The 15,699-nt window shown below is 39.1% G+C and overlaps 1 protein-coding gene and 1 long non-coding RNA gene across 3 annotated transcripts in view; one reads left to right on the forward strand and one right to left on the reverse strand.

Annotated features, from left to right (window-relative positions):
• Positions 1-15,699, forward strand: part of PSMA3 (proteasome 20S subunit alpha 3) — a 27,235-nt gene continuing 11,536 nt past the window's right edge. Inside the window, exons 1-5 of the mRNA XM_047767443.1 lie at positions 1-134; positions 3,848-3,930; positions 10,906-11,029; positions 14,784-14,885; positions 14,966-15,039. Coding sequence (XP_047623399.1) covers positions 114-134; positions 3,848-3,930; positions 10,906-11,029; positions 14,784-14,885; positions 14,966-15,039 — 404 coding nt within the window. The 5' untranslated portion in view covers positions 1-113. The remainder of the gene's footprint in view (positions 135-3,847; positions 3,931-10,905; positions 11,030-14,783; positions 14,886-14,965; positions 15,040-15,699) is intronic.
• Positions 13,384-15,699, reverse strand: part of LOC125119877 (uncharacterized) — a 28,230-nt gene continuing 25,914 nt past the window's right edge. For both annotated transcript variants that reach the window (XR_007133200.1, XR_007133201.1), the window contains exon 4: positions 13,384-13,788. This is a non-coding gene — a long non-coding RNA (uncharacterized LOC125119877). The remainder of the gene's footprint in view (positions 13,789-15,699) is intronic.

The following is a 15,699-nucleotide window of genomic DNA, read 5'->3' on the forward strand; positions in this document are numbered from 1 at the left end:
AACTATTGGTTGGAAGAACAGCCAATGAGAGAGCCTGTTACTAGTCTGCGTACTGAGGTGTAAGGGGATCGCTTTGGGCCTGAAGCCTTAGGCGGCCTGGTGGTTTTAGCACGATGAGCTCAATCGGCACTGGGGTAAGTTCGTTGTTTCTCGGCGTGATAGTCTAGCCTAAGGATCAGCGTAGAAGAGAACGTGGACACACTGCCTGGGCTGCGCCAGCTTAGGGTGCGCTGGGACTGCCTTGGGGCAAGTGGGCCGCTTCCAGTTGTGCGGGGCCCTGAGGTCTTTCCTTCGCTGATTGCTGAGCTCGTGTCTGCGGTGACTCGGACCTGACGCTTCACAGCTCAGGTGTAGCGGGCTTGGCGGCGCAGCAGTGAGATTTCGAGCCCCCTTTTGCTGAGTCACTTTCCTTAGCCGCTTAGGGAAACCGAAAGTGGAACCTCGTGGGGCCTGAAATTGTGAAGGATTTGGGCGACTCTTAGCCTCTTGAGAACCAGTAGGGCAAGGTGGCTTGGGATTCCAGGGTCTGAGCCACAGCTTTCCAGGGACCGCCGTTGCAGTTCCTAGGATGCTGCTGACTCACGGAGATTCTCTACGACTTCCTTTCGAGTGTGCTGTTGCACCGCTCTGTGTGAGTCCTTGGAAACTTGTCAGAATTAGTAAGGAAGCGCAATCTGAAGAATCCTTTCCATTTTTTTCTTTGTAGTCCTAGCTTTTGGTGTACAAATTACTTACCAGCACTTTGAGGTATCAGTGCCGTTAGTGTTTAAATGATTAGCTGCTGACTTAACCGCTTCTGACTCAATAGACAGACTGTTGAGGATTTTGGAGGTGGATTTGTTAACTTGTTCGGCTTTATTACTTTAAAACCTTTGATAAACGTACTGCGTATATGCAGTCTTCTGCTTACTCCTTTTATGTATTTCTTTATTTAGAAAATACAGTTTTTGTTTAGAAATATTTATTAGTTGTTTGCAACAGAAGCATTGAATGTTGGGTTTTCTCAGTTCATCCATTCCCACTGTTCGGAAGAGTTTGATATTCACCTTTAGGCCCAAATACTAGTTTTCCGAGTTTGACAGTAGGCAACTTAAGTTTGAAATGGTTTAATCCATTCGGTTATCAGATGCTGAGATTGTCATATCGTTTTTAGATTAGTAGATGTTCAGTAATGCATGTTGTAGTTAATTGACTTTTTGTTTTGTTTTGTTTTTGTCTTTTTGCCATTTCTTTGGCCGCTCCTGCGGCATATGGAGGTTCCCAGGCTAGGGATCGAATGAGAGCTGTAGCCATCCGCCTGTGCCAGAGCCACGGCAACGTGAGATCAGAGCCGTGTCTGCAACCTACACCACAGCTCATGGCAACGCTGGATCCTTAACCCGCTAAGCAAGGCCAGGGATCAAACCCGCAATCTCATGGTCCTTAGTCGGATTCGTTAACCACTGCGCCACGATGGGAACTCCAGATCATTTCTTTCTTTTTTTTGTTTTTGTCTTTCTGTCTTTTTTTAGGGCCTCACCCGAGGCATATGGAGGTTCCCAGGCTAGGGGTCCAATCAGAACTGTAGCCGCCAGCCTAGGCCAGGGCCACAGCAACGCAAGATCTGATCCGTGACACCACAGCTCATGGCAACACTGGATCCTTAACCCACTGAACTGGGTCAGGGATTGAACCTGTGTCCTCATGGATACCAATCAGGTTCCTTAACCACTGAGCTGTGATGGGAATTCCCTGTAGTTAATTGACTTTCCAACTACGTTAATATCCTAGATTGAGTGTTTAGTTCTACAAACCCTTCATATAACCATGTGAGATATTTTGGTTTTACAGTGGTAGAGTTAAGGATCTTCATTTAACAGAGACTCATGAAGCACCACGGTTTGAAGACAGCTCCTATCTTCAGTTCTTACTAAGAATTCCGGATATGAAGACCTGTCTTCTTGACATTTATCTCCACTTCATTGTTTAATAGGCATTTTATGCTACATATCCAAAGTAGATCTCTGGGTTTTCTTCTTCTCTTGCCATTTGGCACATCCTACAATTTTTATTTCAGTGGTCCAATTCTAGTTACTCAGATGGAAAAAAAAATCAGTAATGCACTTTTAAAATTCTTTTTTACTTTACTCCTGGAGCCAACCTTTAGTAAGTTTTTTTTTTTTTTTTTTTTTTTAAATTACACCTCTCTTTTTCTGTAGTCTAAGGCACTACCTTTGGATATCTGATCTCTACCCTCCTCTCGTTCCCTCTACAATTCATTTTCCAGATGAATGATGTTTTTAAAAAAATTAGATATAGCCCCCTCTGCTTAAACTCCATTGACTTTCTATTGCATTTAGAATAAAATGTAAAACTTCCTACTACAGCCTAGGAAGATTTAACCTAGTTTGGCCCTTAGCTGCCTCTGATACAGTTAGTTTATTCTTCTGTTTACCATTAATGGTGCTCAAGAACAGGGGCCTCATTTCTTTTTCTTGATTGTATTCAGTTTATTTCTACCCTAAGTTCTTTTTTTTTTTTTTTTTTTTTTGTCTTTAGGGCCACACCTGCAACATATGGAGGTTCCCAGGCTAGGGGTCTAATCGGAGCTGTAGCTGCTGGCCTACACCTGAGCCACAGTGATACCAGATCTGAGCCAAGTCTGTGACCTACACCACAGCTCACAGCAATGCCAGATCTTTAACCCAGTGAGTGAGTCCAGGGATCGAACCCACAACCTCGTGGTTCCTCGTCAGACTTGTTTTCGCTGTGCCACAACAGGAAATGCCAGGGCAGCTCCTCTTCCATATGCTAAATGGCTAGCTATTATTCGGATCTGGCTCATCCTGAATAACTAAATGTAACTGCCCCAGAAGTGCCTTCCCTGAGCTCTGTAGTCTATGGTAGTCCCTGAGACTTTTGCTTCACCCTGTCTTCTTTTCATCATAGTACCTTTCTGGTTTACTGCTGTATCTCCAGCACCTAGATTTGCTTGTGGTCTGATTTGAAAATGAAGGACCTCCAGAATGAGTATTTTTTCTATTTCCTTGTAGTGACTAATATATAATAGGTGCTTATTAAATATATTTAAATGTTAAATGATGTGTCTAAGGTTCTCAGTTTGTTAGTGCAACAACTATGAATTCAAATGTTGTGACTCTCAGAGTTACCACTGTGGCACAGCGGCATCAGGAGCATCTTGAGAGTGCTGGGACGGAGGTTCAATCCCCAGCCTGGCACAGTGGGTTAAGAATCCATCATTGCCACAGCTGCAGTTTAGGCCACAGCTGTGGTTGGAATCTGATCCCTGGCCCGGGAACTCCAGTGCTGTTTCTGCCATAGTAATTTTTAAAAAACTGAGCTGTGTTCAGTGGGAAAAGTTCTGACTTGTATCTTTTGCTTTTCAGTAGCAGAAATCAAGTCACTTTCCCTTAGCTAATATTGCTGCTCTGACTTGCTTCTCTTCCTCTTCAAAGCACAATCTTTGTTGAGATTTAACACACTTTTTTTTTTTGGTCTTTTTGTATTTTTTTTTAGGGCCACACCCTTTGCATATGGAGGTTCCCAGGCTAGGAGTCTAATCAGAGCTGTAGCTGCTGGCCTATGCCACAACCACGCCAGATCCAAGCCGCATCTGCAACCTACACCACAGCTCGTGGCAATGCTGGATCCTTAACCCACTGAGTGAGGCCAGGGATTGAACCCACAACTTCATGGTTCCTAGTCAGATTTCGCTTCCTCTGCGCCACGACAGTAACTCCAAGATTTAACACACTTCTAATGTGAAAGCCATCTAGGAAAAACAATTGTAAAGTTACTACTGCCAAAGATACATCATTATAAACTTATTATTTTCTTTTCCTCCTAGTATGACCTGTCAGCCTCTACATTCTCTCCTGATGGAAGAGTTTTTCAAGTTGAATATGCTATGAAGGCTGTGGAAAATAGTAGGTAAGAAACACTATTTTACTTGAAATTGGAATATTTTAACCAGGTGTTAAGTGTCTCCTATATTTTTGATTAGGCTTTGTTATAGTTCTTGGTACAAAATAACCCTAAAACTATGTCAATTTATTAGGCATTTCCAGAACTCTCTTTAGGCTAGATCTTTCCATGAGCTTCAGTCTTATATTCCAGTTGATTCCGGGATTATCCACGTGGACATTCCACCATGTCTCAAGTGAAGTATATAAAACCAAATCCACTGGAGTTCCCTTGTGGTTCAGCTGGTTAAGGATCTGGCATTATCACTGTAGTGGCTTGGGTCACTGCTCTGGCTGTGACTTCCATCCCTGGTGTGGGGACTTCCACAGGCCGAAGATGTGGCCAAAAACAAAACAAATTCATCATCATCTTTGCTAGCCCTTTTTCCTTTTTTCCAGTTCTTGATTTATATCATTGTTTTCCTTGGCTGCTAGGATTGTGACCTTATTGTCTGAGCTCTTATTTCCTTGTGCTTTAAATAACCAGTGCACTTGGTCTCTTGTTGACAAATTTTATGAGTCTTTTATTGAAGAAATTTTGCAATCAGTTATACTTACTATCATTGTATTTTTGAGTCTAAAACAGTTTTGGGATGAATTAAAGGACTTTTAAAAATTTTCTCCATAACTTATCTGGAGCTCTTAAAAACATTTTTTTAAGGCCTAATGTACAGTGTTGAGCTCAATTTTTTCATTATATTGAAAATTTGTATAATTAGGGAAATGTTTCTAGAATTTAGAAAAATCCACATTAGACACATTTTTTTTTTTCACTTTCTGCCAGTATCTTCAGTTTTTAATTATGGACGTTTCATGGGGTAGAGACTAACTGGTCTTTGCCTGTGCTAGCACAGAGCCCTCAGTAGTTACTGCATAAATAAATGTTCATTTTTTGGTACCATCTTCTGAGTATGGATTTCTAATGGTTTATGAAATAGTATTTAAAAAAATTTTGTGCAAAAATACATTTTAAGTCTTCTTATAGGATTTGTTAATGAAACTAGTTTATTTTATGCTTAAATGTTATTAGAGATATTGACACTTAATGTCAGTATCTGATAATATAAGTAAGGCTATTAAGAATTTTAGGCTGAACTCTATTTGTCATTGTATACAAAGCCTGATAAGAGTTCAGAGTCAGATTCAAGAAAAAAGTTGGCACATATTTTATTGCTGATGAAGGAAGACAGGCTCTTGGACCAGGGAGCTAGAGGAAGATTTGAGGAAATTATCATTTTTCTTCTCTTCCTTTGCATTCTTGCATTTTCATTGCTGTAAAAACAGGTGGATGTCTTGACTAGAAGAAAACTTGGAGATAAGTTTCGAAATGACCCAGAAAATTGAGACTAGACTATGAGGATCTTTGCAGTTTGTTTTCTATAAAGCATTTCCAAATATGGTTTAGAACTGTTAAGTTTAAGCAAATTTGGAGTTCCCGTCTTGGCTCAGTGGTTAACAAACCTGACTAGCATCCTTGAGGGTGCAGGTTTGATCCCTGGCCTCGCTCAGCGGGTCAAGAATCCGGCATTGCCGTGAGCTGAGGTATAGGTCTCGGATCTGGCTTGGCTGCAGTGTAGGCCTGCAGCAACAGCTCCGATTATACCCCTAGCCTGGGAACCTCCATATGCCACAGGTGCAGCCCTAAAAAGACAAAACAAGACAAAAAAAAAGACAAAAAAAAACAAGCAAACTTGAAGAAATCTAATTTTTAAAAGTTGAAACATAAGAAAATGAATATTTTTTTCCTGCAAAAAGAAAAAATTAGTAGGAAAGTTCCTCTTTTTTTTTTTAATTTTATGATTTTTAACCAGCTATAATAGGAAAGTTCCTCTTTTAAAGGGAACTATATGACCCGGTATGTTAGAATATTGGATAAGGATCAGAAGAAGTGAATTTCCCTTCTAGCTGCTGCTTACTGGTAGTATTATATAGGGTCCACTGTTTAGTCCTCTGAATATTATTTTTTTGTCTGTAGAATTGGGCTGTGGCCATCTAACCTTTTCACATACCTTACCATAAGAATGGAATATATTAAAAATATTTTTGAAAATTTTGAAGTGTATTGTGGATATAGAAAAGTGGAAAATAGAAAAATTAGATTGTGAATTTTCTTGAGTCTGGCATATAAAACTGATAGGAAACATTTAACCAAATAATTTGATATAAGATTATATTTTTGCATCAAAAGGAGATAAACTCTTTTAAAGAAATTTAATCTTAGAAATTTCTTATTTTTAAATTTTTTTTATTTTTTATTTTTGTCTTTTTAGGGCCATACCTGCAGCATATGGAAGTTCCTAGGCTAGGGGTCAAATCAGAGCTATAGCTGGAGCCTACACAGCAACGCCAGGTCTGAGCCGTGTCTGCCACCTACACCACAGCTCATGGCAACACCTGATCCTTAATCTGCCAAGCAAGGCCCAGGATCAAACCCGCATCCTCATGGATACCAATTGGGTTCGTTACTGCTGAGCCACAACGGGAACGCCAGCAATTTTTTATTTTCTATGTTTATTTTTTTAGGCCACACGCAAGGCATGCAGAAGTTCTCTGGCCAGGGATCAAACTCAAGCCGTAGCAGTAGCAATGCCTAATCCTTACTGCTGGGCCACAAGGGAAATCCTAATCTTGAGAATTTAAAAGTTAGATGTTTTGGGAGTTCTGTTATGGCACATTAGGTTAAGGATCCAGCATTGTCACTGCAGCAGCTCGGGTCACTGGTGTGGCATGTGTTCAGTCCCTGGCCACATGCTATAGGTGTGCCCCCCACCCCCAAGTCACCGGTGTTTGAGTATGTTATGTTAAACATAGGAACTTCCAAAACGAATATTTAATGTTACAGAAGTGAATACTTAAAAGCATTAAAAAATGTATAGCATAACTATTTTATAAAAGTATGCCTCTAGAAAGTAATATGCAGATGAAAAAGGGATTAAGTTAGAATCTTCTCCTTTAGCTCATTGAGGAATCAAGACATGAAAGGAATATGTGCAACTTAACTGTAAGGCTAGATTGTTTAGAACAAAAGCATACTCTAAATTTTAGTCTTAGGACCCCTTTATACTCGAAAGAAAATCACTGAGGACCTCAAAGAACATTTACTTATGTAAGCTATAGGTTCATCAGTATTTACCATATCAGAAATTAAAACTGATAAAATCAAAAGTGCTTATATATTCATTTAAAATAATAATAAACAGTTACATGTTAAATAAATTAACATTTATTAAAATATTTAAGTAGCATTAATAACATTTTTAATTAAAATTATTTTCCAAAATGTAAAAAAAATAGAAGAGTGGCATTGTTTTATATTTCGGTAAACCTCAGTAATTACTTGAAGCTTAATATAAAACAGTCTCATATCTGCTTCTGCTTCAATATGTTGTTACTTTTGTTGAAGTGTGTGAGACAAATCAGGCTTCATATAGGTATGTTGTTGGAAAAGTTAGGGGTACTTTAATAGCTTTTTATGCATGTTGGTTTTTGATATTATATCGAAACTGAACAGTTCTCATCATGCCTCAGTGGTTAATGAACCCGACTATTATCCACGAAGATACGGGTTTGATCCTTCCTTCCTCAGTGGGTTAAGGATCTGGCGTTGCCGTGAGAGCGGTGGTGTAGGTCATAGATGAGGCTCAGATCCCACGTTGCTGAGGCTGTGGTGTAGGCCGGCAGCTACACCTCCGATTCGACCTCTAGCCTGGGAACCTCCAATATGCCATGGGTGTGGCTCTAAAAGGAAAAAAACAAAACAAAACTGAACAGGTGTTAGTTTCTTCTTTTTCTTCTTTTTGCTTTTTAGGGCCATACCTGCAGCATATGGAAGTTCCCAGGCTAGGGGTCTAATCAGAACTATAGCTGCAGGCCTACACCACAGCCACAGCCACACCAGATTTGACCCAGGTCTGTGACCTACACCATAGCTCACAGCAACGCCGGATCCTTCCACACAACTTCTTGGTTTCCTAGTCAGATTGATTTCCACTGTGCCACGACAGGAACTCCAGATATTAGTTTCTTAAAGGTTAGTTGCTGTGTGGTGTCTGAAAAAATAATGATGAACTTTTTGTACTTTTACATTTAGAATCTATTGGTTTGGAGTTCCTGTCGTGGCGCAGTGGTTAACGAATCTGACTAGGAACCATGAGGTTGCGGGTTCGGTCCCTGGCCTTGCTCAGTGGGTTAACGATCCGGCGTTGCCGTGAGCTGTGGTGTAGGTTGCAGACGCGGCTCGGATCCAGCGTTGCTGTGGCTCTGGTGTAGGCTACAGCTCTGATTCAACCCTAGCCTGGGAACCTCCATATGCCACGGGAGCGGCCCAAGAAATAGCAACAACAACAACAATAACAAAAGACAAAAAAAAAAAAAAGAATCTATTGGTTTGTCTTGCACTTTGTATGTTTTACCCATGCATGATTGATAATACTGTGAGAAGGTCATTTGCTAAATATTGGTTCACTGAGTTATAGCAGACCTTCCAAATTAGACATATTTCATTATAAGCTATCAGAAACATCACACTTAATAATATCACCGCTAAACTGACAGTAAAAGTTTTGGGAAGCAGACAAGCTCACAGTGGTAAATATGTTTTCTAAAATTCCAGTTTATTCTTGAAAACTCAAATTTTAAGACTGACAACAAAAATACTGTCAGTTGTTTTCCTTGAAGTGACGACAGACTTACTTTGTTATTTTAGGAAAAAAAAGTCTAAGTGGAAATAATCATAGTTGTTATTCTTTGATGGTAAAAACAGATGTTCCATAAAGAAAGTCACAATTCAGTTTACTTTTATCAGTGCTTTTTCCTTTAGGCAATCATTGTATTTTGATGTATAGCAGAAATACTTTGAGTACCTTCCATTTTCTAAGGATAATTAAGACAGTTACTCAAATATTGACATCTAATAAAATTAATTGCTGGTTTATCAAGGACATTCTTAACTGAAAATGGCTTTTTTTTTTAAATTGTGAGAGCGTAGCAATGAAGTAGTTTACTACTGCTATTTGTCATCCCTGCCTTATTTGTGCCAGTAGTTTTACCCACCAGTGCTTTTGTATCATCAGTGCAAACACAAAGTGGAAAAGGCAAATGATGTCTTTTTATTTTTACAGAAGTAATTTTGACCTTATAGGCCACACTTTGAGAATGTTTAGTTTAGAATAAAGAACATTTTAGATTCTGAAAAGTAAGGATGGTGATGAGTTGGAACAATTGGGAAAGTCTGCCTGAGACTATTTAAATGAATTTTCATAAGTTTGTGGAAATTTATTTAAATGTGTAGTGGTGAGGAGGAAGTGTATTCTAGAGTTAGTATAATTTCAGTAAAGACACAAAAGTGAACGTTAAGGTGTTTGAGGTATGACATTGAGGTCGAATTCAGTAGAGCACAGGATTTATGATAGGAATTGACTAAGCTGGGTTTTGCAGATTCTTGGGAATTTTGAAAGCTGGGCCAAAGAGTTTATTTATTTAGTCTTTTTTTTTGTCTTTTTTTGCCTTTTCTAGGGCCGCTCCCAAGGCATATGGAGGTTCCCCGGCTAGGGGTCTGATCCGAGCTGTTGCTGCCAATCTACACCACAACCACAGCAACGCCAGATCTGAGCCGAGTCTGTGACCTACACCACAGCTCACGGCAATCCTTAACCCACTGAGTGAGGCCGGGAATCGAACCCGCAACCTCATGGTTCCTAGTCGGATTTGTTAACCACTGAGCCACGACGGGAAATCCTGGGCCAAAGAGTTTAAACTTGAAAAGATACCTGAAGTGTTGTGGAAGGAATGTCTGAGATTCTTAAGAAAATTTGTGTGTTGGTCAGTTCATTTTTCTGGTTGTTTTTGATTAGCATTCACTTTATTAAAAGGATTAGAAGATTAAAGTAATTAATGTATTTTCATCTTAAAATGGCAATATATAATTTCTCCACATTTTACTTTAGATTGTTTTGAGATTTAAGATCTATTTTGTTTTAAGCAATTGTACAAAATATATATTTTATTCTTTTATATACTTACTGTAAGCAACACATGGTTATTGCAGAAAAAGCAAAAGAAAAAAAATTATCATCTTTCCACCCACATTAGTCACTGTTAACTTTTTAGTTTATATGTAGCCTGTCCTTTGCATGCATGTTATGTACAATTTTTAACAACATGACTTTAATCAACATTTGTTATAATATGGCTAACATATTATAGACACTGTACCATTTGGAACATATTTTGTTGGCATCTTTTTTCACTTATGTGGTAATACCTTTCTATGTCATGATAGGAATGTTTTTTGTCAAATGATCATTTTTATGGATCATTACATTTTGTTGTTTGCCCCTTCTAGTTTTCAGATATATTTAAAGAGTTAATATCCTTTAAGAAATGAATTTGCAGGGAATTCCTGTGGTGGCACAGTGGTGACGAACCCGATTAGTATCCATGAGGACATGGGTTCAATCCCCTGGGTTGGGGATCTGATCTGGCGTTGCCATGAGCTGTGGTGTAGGCTGACGATCAGTTAGACCCCCTAGCCTGGGAACTTCTATATGCCAAGGGTATGGCCCTAAAGAAAACAAAAAGACGAAAAAAGAAACAAATTTGCCTATTTTAATTTTTTTTTGCCTTTTGTCTTTTTAGGGCCACACCTGCGGCATATGGAGGTTCCCAGGCTAGGGGTTCAATTGGAGCTGTTGCCACCAGCCTACGCCAGAGCCACAGCAACTCGGGATCCGAACCGCGTCTGCAAACTACATCACAGCTCACAGCAACGCTGATCCTTAACCCTTCAACGAGGCCAGGGATGGAACCCGCAACCTCATGGTTCCTAGTTGGATTTGTTTCTGCTGTGCCATGATGGGAACTCCTATTATTATTATTATTTTTTTTTAACTTAGGTTTACAAAATTTTTTTTCAGTTAAATTGATTTTCTTCTGCTTGTTTCAGTACAGCTATTGGAATCAGGTGTAAAGATGGCGTTGTCTTTGGGGTGGAAAAATTAGTCCTTTCTAAACTTTATGAAGAAGGATCCAACAAACGACTTTTTAATGTTGATCGGCATGTTGGAATGGTAAGGTCACATTTAAAAATGTTCCATTTTGCCTTGTCCAATTTCTTGTGAACTAATAGGAATATATTAAAATGTGATCATAAGAACCCATTTATTACTATAGTATTGAGGCAGAAACAGATCAGAGAACAGCCACAGAAGTAATCATAGAGAGTGGTTTCTGAACAGTTCACTAAGAGAAAGTTTGTATTCCTCTGATTGGAGATATATATGAAAACTCAAGTTGCTTTAAGAAGCAGAGGAGGTGGAGTTCCCGTTGTGGCGCAGTGGTTAACGAATCCGACTAGGAACCATGAGGTTGCGGGTTCCATCCCTGCCCTTGCTCAGTGGGTTAACGATCTGGCGTTGCCGTGAGCTGTGGTGTAGGTTGCAGACGCGTCTCGGATCCCGAGTTGCTGTGGCTCTGGTTTAGGCCGGTGGCTACAGCTCCGATTCGACCCCTGACCTGGGAACCTCCATATGCCGCGGGTGCAGCCCAAGAAATAGCAACAACAACAACGACAAAAAAAAAAAAAAAAAAGCAGAGGAGGAATTCCTGTTGTGGTGCAGTAGTAATGAATTCGACCAGTGTCCATGAGGATCTGGGTTCGATCCATGGTCTCACTCAGTGGGTCAAGGATCTGGCATTGCCATGAGCTGTGGTTGTAGGTCGCAGATGTGGCTCAGATCCCATGTTGCTGTGGCTGTGGCATAGGCTGGGCAACTGCAGTTCTGATTTGACCCCAGCCTGGGAACTTCTCTATGCCTCAGATGCATCCCTAAAAGGCAAAATAATAATAATAATAAATTTAAAAAGGAGGAAGGGAGAGGAGTGAGAAGTATGTATAGAAAAGAAATCTTGGCAGTACAGATCACCAATGAAGGCATTTGCTGGAGAGGCTAAGAATCTGCTTTTTGTAGTCCTTGTGGGGATCACTGTCACACTAAAGATGTTATACCTTTATAGTAGTGTGGAACATCATGAAAGGATGTTTGATGAAAGGAAAAGTGAACACATCCTTTTTAGTAGCTTCATAAGCATCTATATTTTTTTCATGCCACTGGAATCTTGAGTGATTGCTTTGTACAATTACAGGCCAAGACAAAGAAATTACTGGTGTATACTGAAGTCATTTTATTTAGATGCCAGACTTTCTTCAATAAAAAACAATTTAAAAAAAAAAGGAATGACTTTTAACCCTGCTTATGAAAAGGCAAAGAGGAAACAAGAACAGCTGTGTGTCAGGTACTCTGTTAGAGGCTTTTCACATAAATTATCTCATTTAATCCTGACACTCCAATAAAAGTAATTAACTTTTACAGATGGGAAATAGACTAAATATGCTGTGATTCATACTTGGGTCTGCATGGTCTGTGTGTGACTCCAGAGCCCATTCTGTAGGGTGAGATCCTGTTTGATCTACTCATTCTGCTGCAATACTAGTAGCTTTGTTATTTCTCAATGAGATGTGTTATATACAAACATAAGAACGACTGGTAAAAATATAACCAGTAAACTATAAAGCTACAGATAAGATAAAAATAATTTTTTTTGCTTTATTTTCTGAAACTTTTCTCTCCTGAACAGATTTTATTATTGTAACCTAGCTGGCAGGAAACTAGTGAATCCTGCATTGTTTCATGTAGTAAAAACTTTAGGTAGGTGTATTTTGAAAAACAAAAAACAAAAACCATATAGCCTTGTAGGCACTTTAGTGATGGAAAAAATTTTTGTTCTAGAATTTTCAGATGTGTCCCACTTGTTATTTAAAGCCAGGAAATTGATGGCATTCCTTATAGCTGGGAATTGGCAAAACATGAGACATTGAGGAGGGCTGGAGAAAATGAAGGATAACGTTCTGTCTCCACAGTTGTCATCAAGTAATTTGATAGATTATTAGACTTCACAGTAAGTTTTCTCCAAAGCAAGGGAAGATTTTTCAAATGGTAAAACTTAAACTAGCTGAATATACCTTGTGGAAGTTACTCTGAACACCAGTCTCCTCACCTCCAAAACTATGTTAGTAATAGTACCTCCCCTCGTGCATTATTATGTAAAATGCTGAGCGTGTAATGGGTGTTCAATATGTGTTAAAGATTTTCATAGTTATTACTATTACTTGGTAATATTAGAAAATAAGACTATTAAAAATTCTGACAGCATTTATTTTAAATTCTGCAAACCTTCTTTGCCAACTGATTGCCAGACTTTCTTGGTTCTTTATACCTGTAAGTATTTCAATAATTTTTTTGGTTTTGTTTTCATCACTTCCCTAGATAAAATACCCAATGGTTCTGTTTATTATATTTGAAGGTCCAAACAGCTAAGTGTTCATGTCCTAAAAACTTAGTAGCTGTAAGAAAAAAAATACACATTTAGCAAAGAAAAATATTTTTATTTTTAAACAATCACAATTACTAATGTACAGTGTACAACTACTTAAAACTTTGAAACTGGATTAGATACTATGCCCCAGCCCCACTCCATTTCCTCTTCGGCATTGATTATTGCACAGTACTTATTTTATATCACAGCAACCCAACTTCTCTCAATGATACCATAGCTTTGAAAGGAGTACAGAATGCTCTAATGTTAAAACTGTGAACTACTTCAACAAATATCTTCCCCAAACTTAAAACGTCCACAACTCTTGAGTTCATTATAGTGCCCTGGGGTATCTCAGCACAAGGTTTGGTAATTGCAGTTCTAAGCCACTATTCTTGGAAAATTTGGGCTTTGTCATATTTTGGTTTGGCATTACGATTTAGTAGTCAGTAGGCTGAAAAAGAAGGAGACATAAAATTGTGCGTTTTAGATTAAAACTTTTAATAAACTTTGAATATAGAATACTTCAAATAAAGAAAAGATCAGTCCTGACCAAAACCAGTGGTTTTATTCTCTTTGTTGTTTTATCCTTTTTTTTTTTTTTGTCTTTCTAGAGCTGCACCTCAGGCATATGGAGGTTCCCAGGCTAGGGGTCCATTTGGAGCTTTGGTCGCCAGCCTACACCAGAGCCACAGCAACACAGGATCTGAGCTGTGTCTGTGACCTACACCACAGCTTACAGCAGTGCCGGATCCTTAACCCACTGAGCGAGGCCAGGGATTGAACCCGTGTCCTCATGGATGCTCGTCGGGTTTTTTAACTGCTGAGTCACTATAGGAACTCCTGTTGTTTTATTCTTCATAATAAAGCTGTAAATGGGAAGACATGAAGGTTTTTTCTGAAGGTGATCACTGAACAAAACAGTGAAGTCACATTTATTTATTTATTTATTTATTTATTTATTTGTCTTTTTCCATTTCTTGGGTCGCTCTCTCGGCATATGGGAGGTTCCCAGGCTAGGGGTCTAATTCGAGCTGTAGCCACCGGCCTACGCCAGAGCCACAGCAATGTGGGATCCGAGCCGCGTCTGCAACCTACACCACAGCTCACGGCAACGCCAGATCGTTAACCCACTGAGCAAGGGCAGGGATGGAACCCGCAACCTCATGGTTCCTAGTCGGATTTGTTAACCACTGCGCCACGACGGGAACTCCCCCTGAAGTCACATTTAGTAAATTCCCAAATTATAATCCCATACTCAAGCATCAAAATGCCGAATGCCTTGTAAAGACCTTTAAAAGCCAAAAAAATTTATTCCAATAATGGTGCTTGTTAAAAAAACAAAAAAAATCAAATAAGCCTGTAATAAGTACATACTTCCCGTGATTTGTGATAGATATGTTACCTACTGAATTGATAGTTGTTTTTTCTTTATTTTTTTATTTTTAGGCAGTAGCAGGTTTGTTGGCAGATGCTCGTTCTTTAGCAGACATTGCAAGAGAAGAGGCTTCCAACTTTAGGTCTAACTTTGGATATAACATTCCACTAAAAGTAAGTTGGTAACATGTTGAGGAGCCTTTTGAACAGTAAGAAAAGAGTATGAATAAGCTCTTTTGTTTTTCCCCCCACAGCATCTTGCAGACAGAGTGGCCATGTATGTACATGCCTATACCCTCTACAGTGCTGTTAGACCTTTTGGCTGCAGGTATGAAATTTTGTGAGATATTCATTCATATCTGTACTGTAGTATCTGTTTTCCCAGCATGTTATTAGACTTTTATACCCTTAAAAAATTAACTGTTGGAGTTCCCGTCGTGGCTCAGTGGAAACAAATCCGACTAGCATAAATGAGGATACCTTCGATCCCTGACCTTCTTAGTGGGTTAAGGATCCTGCATTGCTGTGGCTGTGGTGTAGGCCAGCAGCTGTAGCTCAGATTCAACCCCTAGCCTGGGAACCTCCATATGCTGTGGGTGTGGCCGTAAAAAGACAAAAAAAATCCCCCCAAAACAACTGTAATCAAGAAGTATTAGGGCAATGATTAAATCAAATGTTGTATGTAAAAATTAAAACTTTGAAAAATGAAAGGCTATGCAGATTTGAACTGAGGATAAAACCTAACTCAGTAATATTTTAATCTGATTATAATAAATTCTTTGGAGGAAGGTGGTCAAAAGGTATATAAACTTGTAAAGTTTAAGGTAAATAAGTATGAGGGATGTAATGTACAACATGAGACTACAGTTAACACTGCTGCATGATAAAAAGGAAAATTTTTAAGAAAGTAGGTCCTTAGTTCTCATCACAAGGAGGAATTTTTTTTTAATTGTACCTGTATGAGATGATGGATGTTAACTAAAGCTGT

This window comes from Phacochoerus africanus, chromosome 2, assembly GCF_016906955.1.
Source record: "Phacochoerus africanus isolate WHEZ1 chromosome 2, ROS_Pafr_v1, whole genome shotgun sequence".
NCBI classification, from domain to species: domain Eukaryota; kingdom Metazoa; phylum Chordata; class Mammalia; order Artiodactyla; family Suidae; genus Phacochoerus; species Phacochoerus africanus.